At 35.6% G+C, this 20201-nt stretch overlaps 1 protein-coding gene across 2 annotated transcripts in view; it reads right to left on the reverse strand.

Annotated features, from left to right (window-relative positions):
• The window catches only part of USO1 (USO1 vesicle transport factor), a 94462-nt gene that overhangs the window by 37980 nt on the left and 36281 nt on the right, over positions 1-20201 (reverse strand). For both annotated transcript variants that reach the window (XM_082727006.1, XM_082727005.1), the window contains exons 4-7: positions 18405-18481; positions 7066-7166; positions 6557-6659; positions 6355-6410 (exon numbers count right to left, since the gene is read on the reverse strand). In XM_082727006.1, the coding sequence (XP_082583132.1) occupies positions 6355-6410; positions 6557-6659; positions 7066-7166; positions 18405-18481 (337 nt within the window). The remainder of the gene's footprint in view (positions 1-6354; positions 6411-6556; positions 6660-7065; positions 7167-18404; positions 18482-20201) is intronic.

The raw sequence follows: 20201 nt of genomic DNA on the forward strand, positions 1-20201 counted from the left end.
TTTTAGAAGTGCAGGAATTTTGCAAGTTTAACTCTTTCACGTTACAGACAGGAGAGAAAAACGGCAGGTAAGGTGAGCAACAGGCCTCCCTAGCATTACAGATCTGACAGGGACGGAACCTAGACTGGAATCCATGTCTACTAACTCCTAATTCCATTCTCTTTTCACTGCACAATATAATATACAACAATTCTTACATTTTCATCAATCATTACTTGGCTTTAATTATGGCCTAAGAGACCTGGGCATAATTCTACATCTCAGGGATGATTCTATTTGTGCTTCACAATAGTAATGGTATGAAATTATGAATTAAATAATATAAATCTTCAAACATCATCACATTCTAGGGACGCCTGGGTGGCTCAATTGGTTGAGCAGCTGCCTTCGGCTCAGGTCATGATCCCAGCATCCTGGGATCGAGTCCCACATCGGGCTCCTTGCTCTGCAGGGAGCCTGCTTCACCCTCTGACTCTGCCTTCCACTCTGTCTGCCTGTGCTCGCTCTCGCTCGCTCGCTCTCTCTCTGACAAATAAATAAATAAAATCTTTTAAAAAAAAAATCACATTCTAGCTGAGAAAGTTCACATTTTCCTGCAATTAGCTTGCCCCTAAATACCCAAGAATTCCCACAGTAGTCTTTGCTTCTGATTCTTAGTTTTTCTCAGCTAACCTGTATTTAGTTTATATATTCTGCAACCTCTTCATTATCATTCAAGAAAAACTCAGTTGCCCACTTCTGCTTATTTCACCATTAAATAACAAGTATTTTGTAACAATAGCATTTGCTATTTCTTTGAAATAGGATTTTTTATGAAAAATTTTTTTTAGGATAAAAGCAGGTATTACTTAAGAGAAAGAAGAATTGCAAAGGGGTAGTTCAAAAGTCCTAAAAAAGACAAATTAGCTTACTGAGTAGGTATTCACATAAGACCAAAAGAAAAAAAAAATTGCCCCTGGTCTTTATCTATTTATTTATTTGACAGAGCGAGAGCAGGAACACAAGCAGGGGGAGGGGAAGAAGGAGAAGCAGGCCTCCCGCCGAGCAGCGAGCCCCATGCAGGGTTTGATCCCAGGACCCTGAGAACGTAACTGGAGCCAACGACACTCGATTAACTAGCTGAGCCACCCAGGCACCCCGCCCACAGTCTTTAAACTAGACTTGTTCTACTCATTTTCCTGTCAAGTTTCAACACTGAGATAAGAGAAAGGCAAAGGTAGTTTTTTTTCAGGTGTCAAATTCTCCCATTTAATGCTGTTCGGTTTAACTGCTACGAAAGTGGGGAAGGAATACAGTAGAAAGAACATTAAAGCTCTGAGTTAGATAAAGTGGGTTTTAAAAATGATTGTCCTATGTACTAGCTGTGTAACCTTAAGCAAATTACATAAATTTTTAGTATACCCATGTGTAAACTAAAGATAATATATTTGTTATAGAATTTTTATTAAAAGTAAAGGAGATAAAATAACTTCTATGGAAGCTACCAGGTTTATATGTACACAGTACTTATATTTTAAGTTCTTAACACATGTTCATTTATTTTTCCTGACTATAAAGAGATATATCGCTCTAATCAAACATATCCATAAATGCTATTAAGAATGGAAGTATACTCTGGGGCGCCTGGGTGGCTCAGTGGGTTAAGCCGCTGCCTTCGGCTCAGGTCATGATCTCAGGGTCCTGGGATCGAGTCCCACATTGGGCTCTTTGCTCAGCAGGGTGCCTGCTTCCTCCTCTCTCTCTGCCTACTTGTGATCTCTCTCTGTCAAATAAATAAAATCTTTAAAAAAAAAAAAAAAAGAATGGAAGTATACTCACTAGTTATTTAAAGTAAGTGGATACCAAGTCCTTACTTTAAAAACTGTTAATTAAAGGCATTTATTATTCATTAATTCTACTTTTCAAATATGTACTATATTTCAGGGTAACAAATTAGACTACTTGATGAAGTAAAGTTCTTCTTTGCAGGAGATTATAGCTTAATACATGTGAAATAATGACAGAATTATAGAAATCATCATTTTGGAACTCTTAACAAAATAACCGATTAAAGCAATGATCACTAATGGAGGATCAGATGTACCTGATGAATCTGATGTAAGTAAGGTTGGTAGAGAATTTACAGTGGAGAGATCCAAATCAAACCCACTGATCACTAAATGTGAGACAGGCAGATATTACCTGTCTCCTCATGTGTTGTAAAATTAAGTTCGCTGTATCATTAGGAAACATCCTAACAAACAGGTGAACCAAAACCTAATCAAGTTCTTTAGATAAGTTAACAGACATAACAATCAAATGTAAGAAGAGAACCTTCTCTGGAAAACAACCATAAAAGATATCTTTGAGACAAATGGAAAATCTGAATATGGAATGGTAATCTTATTGAAACTGAGGGCTAAGACATCATTATTAACTTGTTAGATGTGATAATGGCATTATAGTTATATCAGGATATATCCTGATATATTACATACTTTAATATAAATACCGTATCTATCTATATATATCCTGATATATTTTACTATATAAATACCCTACGTACTTTAGTATACATACCATATATATATATATAATATGTGTGTACATGTATGTATGGATACACATACTATACATACACAGTATGTATATACTAAAGTGTGTAATGGTGAAATTATATTGATTGTTTCAATGTTTGTAAATGTCCCAGTCAAAAATAAATGACAGTGGTGAGGAGGAGAGAGAGATGAAACAAGTATAACAAAATTTTGAAAACTGATGGTTTGTCTGTATTCTCTTCTTTCTCATAATAATTTCTTATAATAAAAAATTAAAGGGGGGCCTGGGTGGCTCAGTGGGTTAATAAGCCTCTGCCTTCAGCTCAGGTCATGATCTCAGGATCCTGGGATCAAGCCCCGCATCAGGCTCTCTGCTCAGCGGGGAGCCTGCCCCCCCCCCACCGCCGCCTCTCTGCCTGCTTATGATCTCTTGTCTGTCAAATAAATAAACAGAATCTTTTAAAAAGGAAAGAATATTAAAAAAAAATAAAGATGGAATCACAGTCTATCACTTAGGAGTGAGCAGGTAGTTAACTCCTAGAGTTTTTCAACTTTTCTTGCTAATTTTTAAGCACGGTAACACAAATAAAGAGGATCATGTCAGTGCACCTATGGTAAATGACCAACTAATTCTCTAATCCAGATCAAAATTAATCTTTCAAATATAAAACAAACTGGGGCTAAAATTCTTTATAGATATGCACCCTGGGAAGCTAGTCAATGTTGACAACTATTACTGAGTACAATTAGAAAGCTGATTTAAAAGAAGAAAGGAAAGAATTTTTAAACGAGAATTAAAAAAAAGAGAAGACACAAGAGGAGGAAAAGAGTAGCAGACTGTTTCACGCGATCACCGGTAAGTGCCAATAAGAACTACCGGAGCTGCTGTTTAGTTGCCTCTGGGGGCTGGTGTCAACCAGCCAAAAAAATTTCAAATGAATCAGTTTACCAACCTCAAGAAAGGATGGCTATAAAACATAAAAGCCAAGAATCTAGATGTTAAAAATATATAACTTAATCCCTAATCATAAAATTAATGAAAAGCAAAATAAACAGAGAATCATTTTCTCTGTCTCAAATAAAAATTGGGAAAAAGATGGGGTGCCTGGGTGGCTCAGTCAGTTAAGCGTCTGACTTTCTATCTCAGCTCAGGTCTTGATCTTAGGGTCATGACTGCTGGGCTTGGAGCCTACATTAAAAAATACCAAAAAACAGGGGCGCCTGGGTGGCTCAGTGGGTTAAGCCTCTGCCTTCGGCTCAGGTCATGATCTCAGGGTCCTGGGATCAAGTCCCGCATCGGGCTCTCTGCTCAGCGGGGAGCCTGCTTCCTCCTCTCTCTCTGCCTGCCTCTCTGCCTACTTGTGATCTCTTGTCTGTCAAATAAATAAATAAAATCTAAAAAAAATAAAAAAACCAAAAAACAAAACAACAACAACAAAACAAAAAAAATTGAGAAAAAGGTTAAGAGCAGGAAAAAAGTAAAGGTTAAAGGAAATGGTACATTTAAGAATGAAGCTAATGCAGTTATACACACACACACACACAAATTCTATGTGCAAATGAAAATAAATGGTAATGATACTAATAGAAATCCATGAAGAATTTCCTTATTAAATGGCTTAAATGGTGGTGCACCTGGCGGGCTCAGGCAGTGGAGCATGCGACTCTTGATCTCAGGGTTGTAAGTCTGAGCCCCATGTTGGATGTAGAGATTACTTAAAAATAAAATCTTTAAGGGGGCGCCTGGGTGGCTCAGAGGGTTAAGCCTCTGCCTTCAGCTCAGGTCATGATCTCAGGCTCTTGGGATCGAACCCCACATCGGGCTCTCTAAATCTTAAAAAAAAAAAAGGTAAACAAATAATAAAATAAAATAGAATGGAATTAAAAAAAAAAAAAGGTTTGTATGGTATCATTTTATTTATATTGAGGGCCAAGAGAACAGAACAACATCAAATTTAAGATATATGGTAATATTTTAGTGAATGGAAGATTCTCAAAATTCCTAAGTAGATGAATACCCATCTAAATAAGAAAATTCTTTTTTTTTTTTTAAGATTTTATTTATTTATTTGACAGAGGGAGATCACAAGTAGGCAGAGAGGCAGGCAGAGAGAGAGAGGAGGAAGCAGGCTCCCTGCTGAGCAGAGAGCCCGATGCGGGACTTGATCCCAGGACCCTGAGATCATGACCTGAGCCGAAGGCAGCAGCTTAACCCACTGAGCCACCTAGGTGCCCCTAAATAAGAAAATTCTTAAAAGAATAATAGAGATTTGGGAGATGCCTTGGTGGCTCAGTTGGTTAAGCATCTGCCTTTAGCTCAGGTCATGATCCCAGGGTGCTGGGATTGAGTCCTTTATCAGGCTCCTTGCTCAGTGGAGAGCCTACTTCTCTGTCTACCTGCCACTGCCTCTGCTTGTAAACGTGCACTCCCTTTTTCTCTCTCTCTAACAAATAAATAAAATCTTTAAAAAAAAATTTTTTTTTAATATCCCTCTTATGAGTAATATTACTATATTATTTCACCCCTTACAATACATACTACAAAATGTTAAATACAAAGTTTAAAAACTGTGTATGTGAACCAGAAGTCAAGAGCACTTCACTTGTGTCTCTGCTTTGCCACTAACCAGCTGTGAAGCTAAGAGCAATCCAAATGGTATTTACTGGCAGTTAGGATGAGAAAGGCACAGGCCAGTTACTACACATACAAAAATGAACAGACGTCACTAACAATAAATCATTTGGCTTCCGTTAGTCTTGGCCTCTCAGTGTTAATATGGAGAATGAATTAACCTGATATGCCCTCCTAGCTCTAGAATCTGATTTTAAAAGGATTTTTCCAATTGTTGTCTCAAGTATTACGGTCTGGGGGTGCCTCTTTGGCTCAATTGGTGGAGGTAAGACTCTTGACTTCAGGGTTGTGAGTTTGAGCCCCATACTGGGTGTCAAGATTACTTAAAAATAAAACCTTTAGGGGCGCCTGGGTGGCTCAGTAGGTTAAAGCCTCTGCTTTTGGCTCAGGTCATGATCCCAGGGTCCTGGGATCGAGCCCCCGCATCGGGCTCTCTGCTCAGCAGGGAGACTGCCTCCTCCTCTCTCCCAGCCTGCCTCTCTGCCTACTTGTAATCTCTATCAAATAAATAAATAATATCTTTTTAATACTTACTTAATTAATTAATTAAAATCTTTAAAAACACTTAAAAAAATTTAAAAAGTACTATAGTCTTGACTAAATTGTAGCTAACGACCAGAAAAATGTTCAAACAGCAACAACAAAAAATACCACATCAATACAAAATACTCAAACTAATATGCAAGTAATAAAATAAATCAGAATGGAAAATAACCCCAGAGCAAATCATGCTCTAAAGTTAGATGAAGATTACAAGGAAAATCCTTTGAAATGTATATTCAATCAGAAGAGGGTGAGGATTCCAAATGCAATGCTTTAAGTTTACCCAGTTCAGTGTCGGGGGATGTTTCCTTTACTCTTCCTAGAGGCAGAGTTTGGTGTCAAAAAGAAAATGAAATCCTAAACTTGTAGAAAGCATAAATTTGAATATGAAAATCATATGTCTACACCAAAATACTGGACAGGCAGGAAACAAAGAAATAACAAATAAATAACAAAGAAAGAAAATAAAGAAAAAACAAAGACCTTTTGTATATGACTTAAAAAGGTCTAAAAGATTGGCCAATATCCCTAAGTTCCAAAGCTAACTTCTTACAACACTGAGTAAGGATTGACAAAGATTTCGTGCAAAGAGAGGGAGAGAAAGTTGCATATTCTTAGACTTCTTTTTCAAAATTAACTTACATCATTACGTATAACTTCCCTGGAATCCGCTAATAAGTCCATCAATCTTGAAACACCTAGAACATATAACCATGTGAAAACCAGTGGTTTAACCAAACTGAAAATAAATTATACAATTTATTAACACATCATTTCAGTCCCCCTCTTTAGGTATGAGCCTCACTTTTAAATCAAAATTATTTAAGGAAGGTGAATCACTTACCCATGGGACTGACTAAAATAATTTGCTGCACCTGAGGTCCTAGTTGTTTTAAAAGAGAAGTAAGAAGCTTCACACCAGGCCAGCGGACATGGAAATCAAATTCCTGCAATATAAAAATTTTAAATATTTAAAATCTACATATTTTACATATTTAAGAAAAACATTTACATATTTAAGAAAAACATTTTTTTTTCAACTAATAGTGGTGTCAAAAACTACAAACATAGTTCAACAAACTTTAAAAAAGTAACTTGAGAAATAAATAGAAAGCAGTTAATATAAATTGATTAAACTGTTCCTGACTAGGTAAAATAAAAACACATATAAGCAGACAATATTTTAACAAATAATACAGTCCTTAAAACATGCATGTGAATCTCTTGCAATGATACAAATTTCATGACCTTAAAAAGGTATAGTATATGTTGCTTCCTCAACAACACCCAAAAAGGCAAAAATTTAAAAAAAAGCTTATTAAGATGACAAAAATAGCAAGATTCTTTATTTACCTCCAACAAAGATAACAGCAGAGTGACATTTTCCGGCTGTTTAATAAAAATTTCTGTAAACTGGCTTCCCAGATCCTCACTCTGTCTTGTGGAATTTTCTTCTGTAATATTCAAAGATAAAGTACTTCAGTATGACGCTGTTATTTTAAAGTATCCTTTTTGTTGAGGGGTTAAGCAGAAATGAAAATTTTCTTAGAATAGTATGGCTGGTAATGATAGCACAGTTATGCTGAAAAGATTATCCTTAAAATAACTGTCAATATCATTTAAATAAATAGTTATTCTTTAAATGCTTAAATATGGGGCACTTGGGTGGCTCAGTGGGTTAAGCCTCTGCCTTCGGCTCAGGTCATGATCCCAGAGTCCTGAGATCAAGCCCCACATCGGGCTCTCTGCTCAGCAGGGAGTCTGCTTCCCCCTCTATCTCTGCCTGCCTCTCTGCCTACTTGTGATCTCTGTCAGATAAATAAATAAAATCCTTCAAAAAAAAATGCTTAAATATGATATTCAGGGGCACCTGGGTGGCTCAGTGGGTTAAAGCCTCTGCCTTTGGCTCAGGTCATGATCTTGGGGTCCTGTGATCAAGCCCCCCATCGGGATCTCTGCTCAGCAGGGAGCCTTCTTCCCCCTCTATCTCTGCCTGCCTCTCTGCCTACTTGTGATATCTCTGTCAAATAAATAAATAAAATCTTAAAAATAAATAAATAAATAAATAGGATAGTCAAAGAAAAGATCTAAATTTTCACGTCTTTTCAAAGACATTTTTAGGTTAAACTTCTAATTAGGGTACAAAGCAGCTTAGTAGGGGGAATAGCTCAGTGGTAGAGCATTTGACTACAAAGGAGCTTAGTAGAGTGATGGAGATATTCTACCTCAAATATGATAGTGATCACACTATGGCATCCATATGCCAAAACATACAGGACTATATAACTGCAAAGAGTAAATTTCACTGTGTAGAGATTATACCCAAAATCAGCCTCCCCCACCAAAACATTATTAAACACAAAGTCCTTGTTGACTGTTAGTGTAGCTGTGTTAAACGATTTAATTACAAAATTAAACCAATCATCTGCATATTATTCAGTATTTTCTCAAAAATATCAACATGTATATACTATAAATTGTCAATAAAATCAGAATTTGATATTTACTTTTACATTTATTCCTTAAAAGATTTTATAATTGTCCTTAAGACTCAACAGTCTTTAGATTAAACTATACATTGTTTCAATGTCAAAAAAATGTAAAAGACCACTAAAAACTGAAGCGATGATCACCAAAACAAATTACCATTTAAAATCTGCCTATGCTATATACACAACTTAGAGACGGCAAATACACTACTCCCCATACCCTCACTCATGCCACACAACCAACCCTTTCCTACATATTGCTCAGGGCAGTGACTATAAACCAATGGGGCTGGCAGTCAAGCTTCCTCAAACAGTCCTTTTCTAATGTGAGATTTTAATATTAACATACTTTAGAAATGGAAAAAATCCAACAGATGATGGGAAAAGCAAAGCAACCCAACAGTGACAGCGATAATCACATCTAATTATTTGTAGAAAAAAGAAGAGAGCAAAAGTAGAAGTGTTTTTCAATCCTAAGTACCCACATATGCCGCTTTACCCTTCAGAAACTCTAGGAAATATTTCTCTTATCATCTCGTGTCAGTAAAGAACTAAATGCTTTTGGGCCTTGAAATTACATTACTTACAAAATACTTCAGTTTTAAAAGGAGTATTCTGGCAGCTGTGCTGAGAACAGAATGTCAGGGGAACAAGGAAATAGGGAGACAATAATCAACCGCGACAAAAGGGAAGCAACGATCAAAGAAAGCAGTAAAGATGGCTTAGACCTCAGTGGTAGTAATTTTTATGAAATTTACTGTTTATTGAGATGAAAAACAGTGTGAAGAAGCAAGCTAAGAGTACAGAGAGAAGTTCATTTTGACATAAAGATTTGAGCGGAGACATCAAGTAAGCAGTTGGACAAACAAGCAGTTTGGATTGGAGATACATATGAGTGGTAAGCATATAAAGTGATATTTAAAGTCACAAAACTGGATGATAAAGAGCATTTATAAAGTACTCCCAGCTAACATCGCACTTAATGATGAAAGACTGAATGTTTCCACCTGAGATCAGTGAAGAGGCAAGAATACCCATTTAACCACTTCCAGTCAACTCTGTACTGGTCATCTTTGTGCCATAAGGCAGAAAAAAGACAAAAAAGGCATACAGATTGAAAAGGAAGAAATAAAACTGTCTTTATTTACAGGCCACATATTTATGTAAAAAATCCTATGAACTCTATTAAAAAGCTATTGGAACTAGTAAGTGAGGTTAGCCAAATTATGGGATAAAGGGTCAGTATACAAAATTAACTGATTTCTATATATTAGCATATATAGAAATTGGCATATATTAGAAACTGAATATTTTTTAAAAACTACCACTTAATTTTTTTTTTTAAGATTTTATTTATTTATTTGACAGACAGAGATCACAAGTAGGCAGAGAGGCAAGCACAGAGAAGGAGGAAACAGTCTCCCTGCTGAGCAGAGAACCCGATACGGGGCTCGATCCCATGACCCTGGGATTATGACTTAAGCCAAAGGCAGAGGCTTTAACCCACTGAGCCACTCAGGCGCCCCAACAGTACCACTTAAAACAGCACCAAAAATTATTAAAGATTTAGGGATAAATTTGATGAGATATATAAGAATTATGCTTTGAGGGGGCACCTGGGTGGCTCAGTCAGTTAAGCATCTGCCCAGGCTCAGAGTCCTGGGATTAAGCCCTGCATCTGGCTCAGCAGGGAGTCTGCTTCTCCTTTTCCCTCTGCCTGCTGCTTCCCTTACTCTCTCTCTCAAATAAATAAATAAAATCTTAAAAAAAAAAAAAAAAAAAAAGAAGAAGAAGAAGAATTGCTTTGGAAACTCCAAAATGGTACTGAAAGAAATTAAAGGAAGTCCTAAATAAATATATCAGTGTGTTCTGATATTAGAAGGCGCAACAGTGTTAAGATGTCAGTTTTCCCCAGATCAATCAACAGGCAGAACAGAATCTGAGTCAAAATCTCAGTCAGCATTTTTTGTTAGAAATTGACAAACTGATTCTAAGATTGATAAGGGAATGCAAAGAACCTAAAAGAGCCAAAAGAACTTTGAAAAACAACAAAGTTGGAGGACTTTCAAAATTTCAAGATTATAAAGCTACAGTAAGCAAGACAGTATCCTATTGGATTGGCAAAATGACAGACATACAGACCAATAAAATATGAAGTCCAGAAACAGACCTATTAGTTCAAAATGGATCACAGACCTAAGTGTAAACTAGAAACCCTAGACCTAATCACAGGAGTTAGAACTACAAAACTTTTAAAAGAAAACATAGGAGAAAATCTTAGTGATTTAGGTTTGGCAAAGATTTCATAAATAGGAAACAGTGTAAACTACAAAAGAAAAATAATAATAAAGTGATTAAAATTTAAAGCTTTTGCTTTTCAAAATACTATGTTAGGAAAATCACAGACCAGAAGAAAATACTTGTGAAAGAAACACTGCAAAGGACTTATATTTAGAATATATAAGGAATTCTTACAACTCAAGTATAAGACAAAAAAAAGGAACAGTAAAAATGAACAGAAGATTTGAATAAATACTTCACCAGAAGAAAGTTATATGGATGACCCCCCAACCAAAAAAAAAAAAAAAAAAAAAAAAACCAACCACATGAAAATTTGTTAAATATTATTATTCATTACAAATTAAAATTAACGTGAGATACTATCTCACACCTATTGGAATGGCTAACATTTTAAAAGACTGACTGTATCAAGTACTGGAGAGGATGTGGAGGACGAATTCTCACATATTCTCACACACATCCCAGTGGGCATGTAAAATGGTACAACTACTTCGAAAAAAGTCTGGCAATTTCTTATAAAGCTAAACACATGCCTCTTATATCCCTTAGCCATTCTGCTCCCAGGTATTTACTGAAGAGAAATGAAAACATAGATCCGCACAAAGACTTGTATATGAATGTTTACAAAAGCTTTACACGTAATAGCTGAAAACTAGAAACAACCCCAAATGCCCTCCAAGGGGGCAATGAACTACAGAATACCACTCAACAATTTTTGAAAAATGAACTGTTGACATAAATGGGGCACCTGGGTGCCTCAGTGGGTTACATACCTAAGTCCTGATTTCGGCTCAGGTCACGATCTTGGAGTCATGAGATAGAGCCCCACCTTGGGCTTGGAATTTTCTGCCTCTCCCTCCCCTTCTGCCCACTGCCTCCATCCCCCTCTCCACCCCACTTAAACTCTCTCACACGCATGTGTGCTCTCTCAAATAAATATATAAAATAAAATCTTAAAAAGAAAAAAAGAAAAAAAAAAGAAAGCTGTTGTGAAGGAGAAATCCGAATCTGGTTTTTATTAGAGTGGTGTGAATATGGTGGAGAATAAAAACTCAACCATAGGGGCCAGGCGGTAATACATGAGTGAAGCGGGCTGGGTGTGAGACAACAGGAAGGCTGGAGAGTATATGCCCCGCCGAGGGGAAACAGCAACCGACTGCCAAGTGTGAATGCAGGCCCAGCTGTAATTGGACCTTAAGTTTTTTAGAAACAAATCTAAAATCCAAAATCTCATGTGAAAGCTCCCAATTTGTAATACCAGCAACTTATTTAAATTATTTTAAATATTAAGTGGGTCAAACAACCTTGCTTCTTAGACAGACAATGCCCTTGGGGCAAAAGATCGTGACCTCTAGAGAAAAACTCAAAATAAAAGTATTGACATTTAGGAGATTATTATTAAAACTAATCTAAAAGAGAAAGGGAAAAAAATACACAGACTTAGTGAACTCTTCCTATGAAATGTTTTTTAAAATGCTGAAAAGTTTTTATATGGATCAACATAAATAACTGAACTATGGCTTTAAGCTTTGGTCAGTATTTCTCAAAATGCAGGACAGTGTGGCATGTTAGTGAGTATCTCATGAAATCAAGCGCCTTTGTCCAAATGTATGTGGATTAAACAAAGTTGAACAGGTTTCTTTACTGCAGAATTCTCAGCACTTAATGTACTAATGTATATCTTGTGATGCTTCAGAGGGGAATATATAATGTTACATTTACTTAACTATGGGCTCTTTTAATACAGAGGACTCTGGGACTTTTGTGCCACACTTTAAGGAATGCAGGTTTAACCCAAGAAAATATTTAATGTAATGTCTGCATTGAGCACAAGCTAATAACTTGGCAAGAATAAGAATTAATAATCTGATTTGGGGGCGCCTGGGTGGCTCAGTGGGTTAAAGCCTCTGCCTTCAGCTCAGGTCATGATCTCAAGGTCCTGGGATCGAGCCCCACATAGGTCTCTCTGCTCAGCAGTAGCCTGCTTCCCTTCCTCTCTCTCTGCCTGCCTCTCTGCCTACCTGTGATCACTGTCTGTCAAATAAATAAAATCTTTATGAAAAAAAAAAACATCTGATTTGTTCTGTAGTTAAACTATATCAAATACTGTAGCTTAACAGGATAGAATTAAGATCTATGTTTTGAATCGAACTAGTAAAATATGATCCTGTTCCAAGGATCTATGATTCCTTCTGTTTTAATATTGTTGATTTTAAAAGTGTTAGTAAGATAAACTCTACTTCCTTTATGTTATAGTCATAACACAGCACTTCTGAACTTTATTGTAGAGCCCTTCAAAAAATTAGCTAAGCAATTAAAGTAACATACAAAACTATTTTGATATAGCAGTAGATTAACTATTTATAGTAGTTTACATACAAGCAGTTTACATAAGCCAACTACTATACTAATTACATCTAAAAGCTATAAACCAAAATTAAATTCATGAGAAATTAGATTTATTTAAATGTAAGTCAAGGTATGAGACAAGTCAACCATCCTCTCTATCCAATATACTTATTTTAAAACTCCTAGAGCTAAGTCTGTTTTTTTTTTTTTTAACATTGTATAGATTATATTATGTACTATATGTTACACTTATTTAGGCTATAAAAGTAAATGGCTCTTTAGTATAAGATAAATGAAAATTGTAAGAACATAATGGTCCTTTTTTTTTTTTTTTTAAAGATTTTATTTATTTATTTGACAGAGAGAGATCCCAAGTAGGCAGAGAGGCAAGGCAGAGAGAGAGAGAGGAGGAAGCAGGCTCCCCATGGAGCAGAGAGCCCGATGTGGGGCTCGTTCCCAGGACCCTGGGATCATGACCTGAGCTGAAAGCAGAGGCTTTAACCCACTGAGCCACCCAGGCGCCCCAATGATCCTTTGTTACTACAGTGAAAATAAGTCTAAGATAGTTATATCAAATTCAAGATTGCTTTTTTAAAGTCCTTATAATATACACCCCTGGAAACATTTTAGGCCTATTTATATGACTGGCTTTCAAAACACACGTATATATATTTTTATTCTTCAAATGTTTATTTACAGTATCTCTAGAGATTGTAAATTTTTAATTTCTCAAGAGGTATAAACAATATTCAAAAAGATTTCTGAGAGACACCTGGGTAGCTCAGTCAGGCAAGACTGAGTCTTGATTTTGCCTCAGGTTATAATCTCAAGGTTCCAAGACTGAGCCTGGCACTGGCCTCCAGGGTGGGATCTGCCGGGCCTGGAGGCTGCTTAAAATTCTCTCCTCCCCTTTGCCTCTTTCCCCTCCTCCTATAGTCACACCTGCACTCTCATGTGCTCTCTTTCTCTCTCTCAAAAACAAAAATAAACACAAAAACAAAAAACAACACAAAGAAAAACCACAAAAAACAAACAAAAAAAATTTTCTGGACCTTCTCTTCGGAATTCCCTTCTATATCAAGGTCATAAACCATATGGTGGAGGACAAAACTGCTCCACAGAAAAAGATATTCTAGTAAAAGTTGTCCTAACTCACAGTGACGGAATATCACTGTGAATATTTTGCACTGTGCTCAATTAAACAAAGATACCTGTATTTTTTAATATTTCTCTAAATCCCCTATAAACTAGTTAATGTAAATTAGAAGACTAACGAAAGATAATCTGGTCAGAAAACAACTACAATTTATTAAATCAGAAATTTAACAAACCAGAATTTAAATAACAACTTGAAACCCAAAAAACCAAACCAAACCAAACAAACAAACAAAATCTATGGGATACTTAGAAAAAAGTATATTAAAAAATACTATTGGGGCACCTGGGTGGTACCATCGGTTGAGCATCCAACTCTTGGTTTCAGCTTAGGCTGTGATCTCAGGGTTGTGAGATCGAGCCCCACGTCAGGCTCTGCACTCAGCACAGAGCATGCTTGGGAGTCTCCCTCCGTCTGCCCCTACTGCTCATGTTCTCTCTCTCTAAAATAAATAAATAAATCTTTTTTTTTTTTTAATTTTTTTAAAATGCTGCTATCCTACTTACTAGATGATATTATGTAAGTTACATGTTTCTGGGCTTCTATTTTCTCACCATCAATTAGTTAATTAATTAATTATTTTTTCTCATATCTACAAAAGAGAAAAATACCACCTACCTCACAAGATGCTATGAGGCTCAAATAAGACAGTGGACATGAAAGCACTGTAAATTTTAAAGCTTTATACATACATGATGAAATAATAATAGAAACAATGATGACTAATCTCTATCACCCAGCAAGGAAACCAGCTTATTATCACAAGAGTAAAAGCATCAGGCTTTGGTATTTTCTGCTTTCAAACAAGGGGTTCAAATATCACAAAGGTAAGGCTATCCATTTTAGTGAGTGAGTTAGCTTCTCGTTAAGTACAGTTAATTTTGTTATGCACCATTTTAAACCTACTTTAGATAAGACTATTCCCCTCCTCATTTTTAAAAAGTTAAGGGGATCTCAGGAAAAATGGCAAAACAAAATAAAGTTGGTTACTTTAATTATTGGGAAAAGAAATATTAATGTTAAAAATAAATGGAACTTGAAACAGACCACCTGAAAAAGTTAAGACAATATATTGGTGAGTTCTATGAATTAATACAAGAAATGTCATTAACCAGACATTATCGTGCTTGCATTATTTTAAAGGGACAATATCAACATGTAATATTCTCTAAACTGGAATATCTTCCAATTCTTGCTGAATACATGTAAAATGTATACGTATACATACAGATGTATACATATTCAAATATTTTATATAAACCGCCTCAAAAGTTTTCTCCAAGAAGGACACAAAAAGTAATTTGTATAGACTGTCCTGCTAGAGAAAAAGCTTGAACATTGTTAAATAATGTACTAAAGTATTTTCTGTGATCTGGACAATATACAGACTTAGTAACCATGGAAAAAATAAATAGCAATATAAGATTATCAAATATTTCCCTTTAATTAGGGAATTCTTATACAGTGAAACAAATCTCTACATTTTTTACCAGCCAGAAGAAACATCACTTGACAGTGTCCTTTTATATTACCAGAAATTATGCCTAAAAGCATCATGCATAAATGCAATCTTTTACCTTCAACATCATCTGAAAAGGTAGACAAAAATAAATAAATAAAAAGTAGGTGATGAAGAAAATAGTTTCTATGTAGTAGTATTCACAATAAAATAAATAAGAACTTAAAAATGTCAAATAAGCCATATACTCTCTTAGAAGAAAAGGCTCATTCATTTTATTCAAAATCTGAGATAGCTTAAAAGAGGTACAGCAAGCATATACTATATATTCAGGATTATGAGAGAGATTTATCATTAAATTAATGGATTGTAAATATCCCCAAAGTAAAAAACTCTAAAATAGATTTCATAATATCAGCTAAGAATTACCTTTTGATGAAGCAATAGAGAAAAAGTATTAATAATAGAAATGAAGGGCATATTTCTCAATATCTAGATTTTTTTTTAATTGTTCCTTCAGAATAAATAAATTTTCAGAACAAAGTTGTAAGTTCCTATTTTAATCTTCCCTGGAAAAAGTGATCCTACTATTGTTTCCCCAAGAACTGTTTATCTTATTTTATCCAAAGAATCTTTTTTTGGATGCTGAATTAAAAATAAAGAGCTCAAACACATAGAGACAAACAAAAAATTGGACTCTAACTATATTATAAAATTATAATGAAGAAAAAGCACATAAATAAAAATATTGCTGCTAAAGAGTCTTTAAAACACAAAAGAAAGGGACGCCTGGGTGGCTCAGTTGGTTAAGCAGCTGCCTTCAGCTTGGGTCATGATCCCGGTGTCCTGGGATGGAGTCCCGCATCAGGCTCCTTGCTCGGCGGGGGGCCTGCTTCTCCCTCTGCCTGCTATTCTGTCTGCCTGTGCTCTCTCTCTCCCCCTCTCTCTCTCTGATAAATAAATAAAATCTTAAAAAAAAACACAAAAGAAAAAGAGCTATATTTCTAATATTAAACAAAAAAAAAGAAAGAAATATCTTTTATTGTAATGCGTTCTAACAAGTGTGTTGCACCTGGTTTTCTCATCTGAGAAATAACTAGAAAATAAATGTCTTTTTCTTCAGAGTGCACTCTTGTGTGCATTGTATTTAAGTGTTGTTCAGTGAGTGACAGCATCTTATCCTATGGGTACCAAATCATGTTTACTCAAGATTTTTTTCAGGGTGCATGGGTGACTCAGTCAGTTTAGCGTCTGCCCTACGCTTGGGTCATGATGGCGGGGTCCTGGGGATCGAGCCCCATGTCGGGCGCCCTGCTCAGCAGGAAGTCTGCTTCTCCCTCTCTCTGTGACCCTTCTCCCCACTTGTGCTTGCTCTATCTCTCACATAAATAAATAAAATCTTTAAAAAAAATTTTTTTTCTGACCTCTGAGAAATAAAGTTAAGTTGTTAGCTATCACAGAGAAAGAAAAATTTAAGAAAAACGGTATTTAAGTCCAAGAAATTGTGACCATTCGACATGATCCAGTTTCAAATGTTCCTATTACTGGTATTCTGTGAAGTTAGGACCTATATATATTTCCACTCTATTTTTATCATAATAAAGTATACACAAACTTATAATTATCTATATTTCCTTATAATTTGTCTACTTAGAATTTTGAAAGATCTTATAATCTAAATTAAACTTCTAAAATGCACAAATACGCCCACCTTTTCTGGCTGTCTAGAATAATGAAACACCCACCATGTCCTTCAACAGGCAATCTGGTGTGAAGAATGCATTCTTCAACGGCACTGTCAAATGTTACTCAATGAGTATGTTTTTATAATATATAGAAAGAAATGTATATAGATTTCTAGTTAAGTACTTCATATACTGACAATAAAGGTGACAGACCACCTTATTTTATATATGCAAGTAATGTGAAACAAAAAAAGGAAAATTCACACCAAAGTGTGTGAATTTTGAACTTACTTGTATCATTTCACATCAGATTAATGTAAAAAAACTTCCTAAATTTAATAAGTTGTTGCTTTTATAAGTTAACAAAAGTCCTACGTTAAAAGTTCATTTATTAAGAAAAACCCCTTCTAATTTCATATTGTTCACCAGATAATAACATATAAATAAAAGTTTTTTAATAGGTAAAAATGATTCATTTAATATGAAATTACTAATATACTACCTAACTAAAATCAAATACAAAAAGAGAACAAAATATTTTATAGAGACACCTGGGTGGCTCACTGTTAAGCTTCTGCCTCTAGTTCAGGTCATGATCCCAGGATCCTGGGATTGAGCCCCACTTTAGGGCTCCCTGCTCAGTGGGAGTCTGCTTCTCCCACTCCCTCTGCCTGCTCATGCTCCCTCTGCCACTCTTTCATTCTTATAAATAAAATCTAAAAAAGGAGTACCTGGGTGGTTTTATAAAAAAGGAGTGCCCCGGTGGTTCAGTCAATTAAGTGTTTTTTTTTTTTTTTAAAGTAGGCTTGAGGCCCAGCGTGGAGCCTCATGTGGGGCTTGAACTCATGACCCTGAGATCAAGACCTGAGCTGAGATCAAGAGTTGGATGATTAACTGAGCCGCCTAGGTGCTCTGTTAAGTATCCAACTCAAAGAGAGAAAGAGAGAAAGAGAGAGAGAAAGAAAGAAAGAAAGAAAAAAAGCAAGCAGTGGAATTTATTAAAAAGAACACTCTAATTCTACCTCCAAATAACATACAAAGCAATCATTTTAAATACATTTTTCTGGAACTAAGCTTATGTCTTTCCTTACTACTTAAAAAAGAAAAATACCCTTATAAATAAATTTATAAAATAAATTCAATTTTAAAACCAGCAAAACTGGCACAACTCCAGGATATACAGCATATGCTATTTTATGTACAGAAACACCATAGAAGAAAAAAAAAAAAGAAAACATAATAAAGAAACTTACCTACTTCTTCTTCTTCATCATTAGATATTATATTGTACAGTGTGTCCAAAGCATAACCTATTATTTCAGAATCCGAACTGGAAAAAAGAAATTATTACACTTACATGTTGCAAGAGTGTAGATGGTTAAAATCACTTTTAGACAGTTGTTATTTAGCAAGACTGTATAAAACGTTAATCTAAAATCTATGCTAAGAAAATAACAGTGCAAGCTTAAAGAACATATAAAGGTTATTTATAATAGTGGAAAATTAGAAGCAACCTAAATGTGTAATATTTTAAAAGTACAGTAGCGGGGCGCCTGTGTGGCTCAGTGGTTGGGCCGCTGCCTTCGGCTCAGGTCATGATCCCAGGACCCTGGGATCGAGCCCCGCATCGGGCTCTCTGCTCAGCAGGGAGCCTGCTTCCTCCTCTCTCTCTCTGCCTGCCTCTCTGTCTACTTACGATCTCTGTCTGTCAAATAAATAAATAAAATCTAAAAAAAAAAAAAAAAAAAAAAAAAGTACAGTAGCAATGAAAAACAGTATTTTTAAAAAATATTTTATTTATTTGACAGAGATCACAAGTAGGCAGAGAGAGGAAGGGAAGCAGGCTCCTGGCTGAGCAGAGAGCCCGATGAGGGGCTCGATCCCAGGATCCTGGGATCATGACCTGAGCCAAAGGCAGAGGCTTTAACCCACTGAGCCACCCAGGCACCCCCGAAAAACAGTATTTTTAAAGAAAGTTTAATGACACAGTAATTAAAACACCCTTGATATAATGTCAGCAGAAAAATTAAATAAAAAAATTAATATACAGGGGCGCCTGTATATTAATTAATAAATTAAATAAATATTTAATTTATATAAATAAATGTATATTAATTAATTAATTAATTAATTAATTAATTAATATGCAGGGCCATCTGCCTCTCTGCCTACTTGTGATCTCTGTCTGTCAAATAAGTAAATAAAATCTTAAAAAAATAAAAAAAGGCGCGCCTGAGTGGCTCAGTGGGCTAGAGCCTCTGCCTTTGGCTCAGATTGTGATCCCAGGGTCCTGGGATCAAGCCCACATCGGGCTCTCTACTCAGCGGGGAGCCTGCTTCCTCCTCTATCTCTGCCTACCTCTCTGCCTACTTGTGATCTCTCTCTCTGTCAAATAAATAAATAAATAAAATCTTAAAAAAAAAAAGTAATATATAGAATGATCCCATTTAGCAAAAAATACATATATATTCCTGTGTGTGACTATATATTTTAAAACAACTTATAAATAAATTGGTAAAGTAAATTCAACTTTAAAACCAGCAAAGTTAGTATAACCCAGGTTATTTTATTGGTATATGTTTATGTTTATATACATGTTTTTATTTTTGTTTTTTAGATTTTATTTATTTGACACAGAGAGAGAGAAATCACAAGTAGGCAGAGAGGCAGACGGGGGGTGGGGGGGGGCTCCCTGCTCATCAGAGAGCCCGATGTGGGACTCCATCCCAAGACCCTGAGATCATGACCTGAGCCAAAGGCTGAAGCTTAACCCACTGAGCCACCCAGGTGCCCTATATACATGTTTTGTCATAGGAATCTTTAACCGTGTTATCGCTGATGGGACTACTAGAATTTGTTTTCCTGCTCTAGACTTTATTTTCTAAAAACACAAACAGAACAAAAACTTATGGTAAAGATAATACTATTTATAAACTCAGGGAGTATGAGACTATAGCTGTTGATAGACAAATTTTGTTTTGGGGTTTTTTTGGGTTTTTTTTAAGATTTTATTTGTTTGAGAGAGAGAGAGGGAGCGAGAGAGAGAGCAC

This window comes from Mustela nivalis (genome assembly GCF_964662115.1).
Source record: "Mustela nivalis genome assembly, chromosome: 4".
Classification (NCBI taxonomy): domain Eukaryota; kingdom Metazoa; phylum Chordata; class Mammalia; order Carnivora; family Mustelidae; genus Mustela; species Mustela nivalis.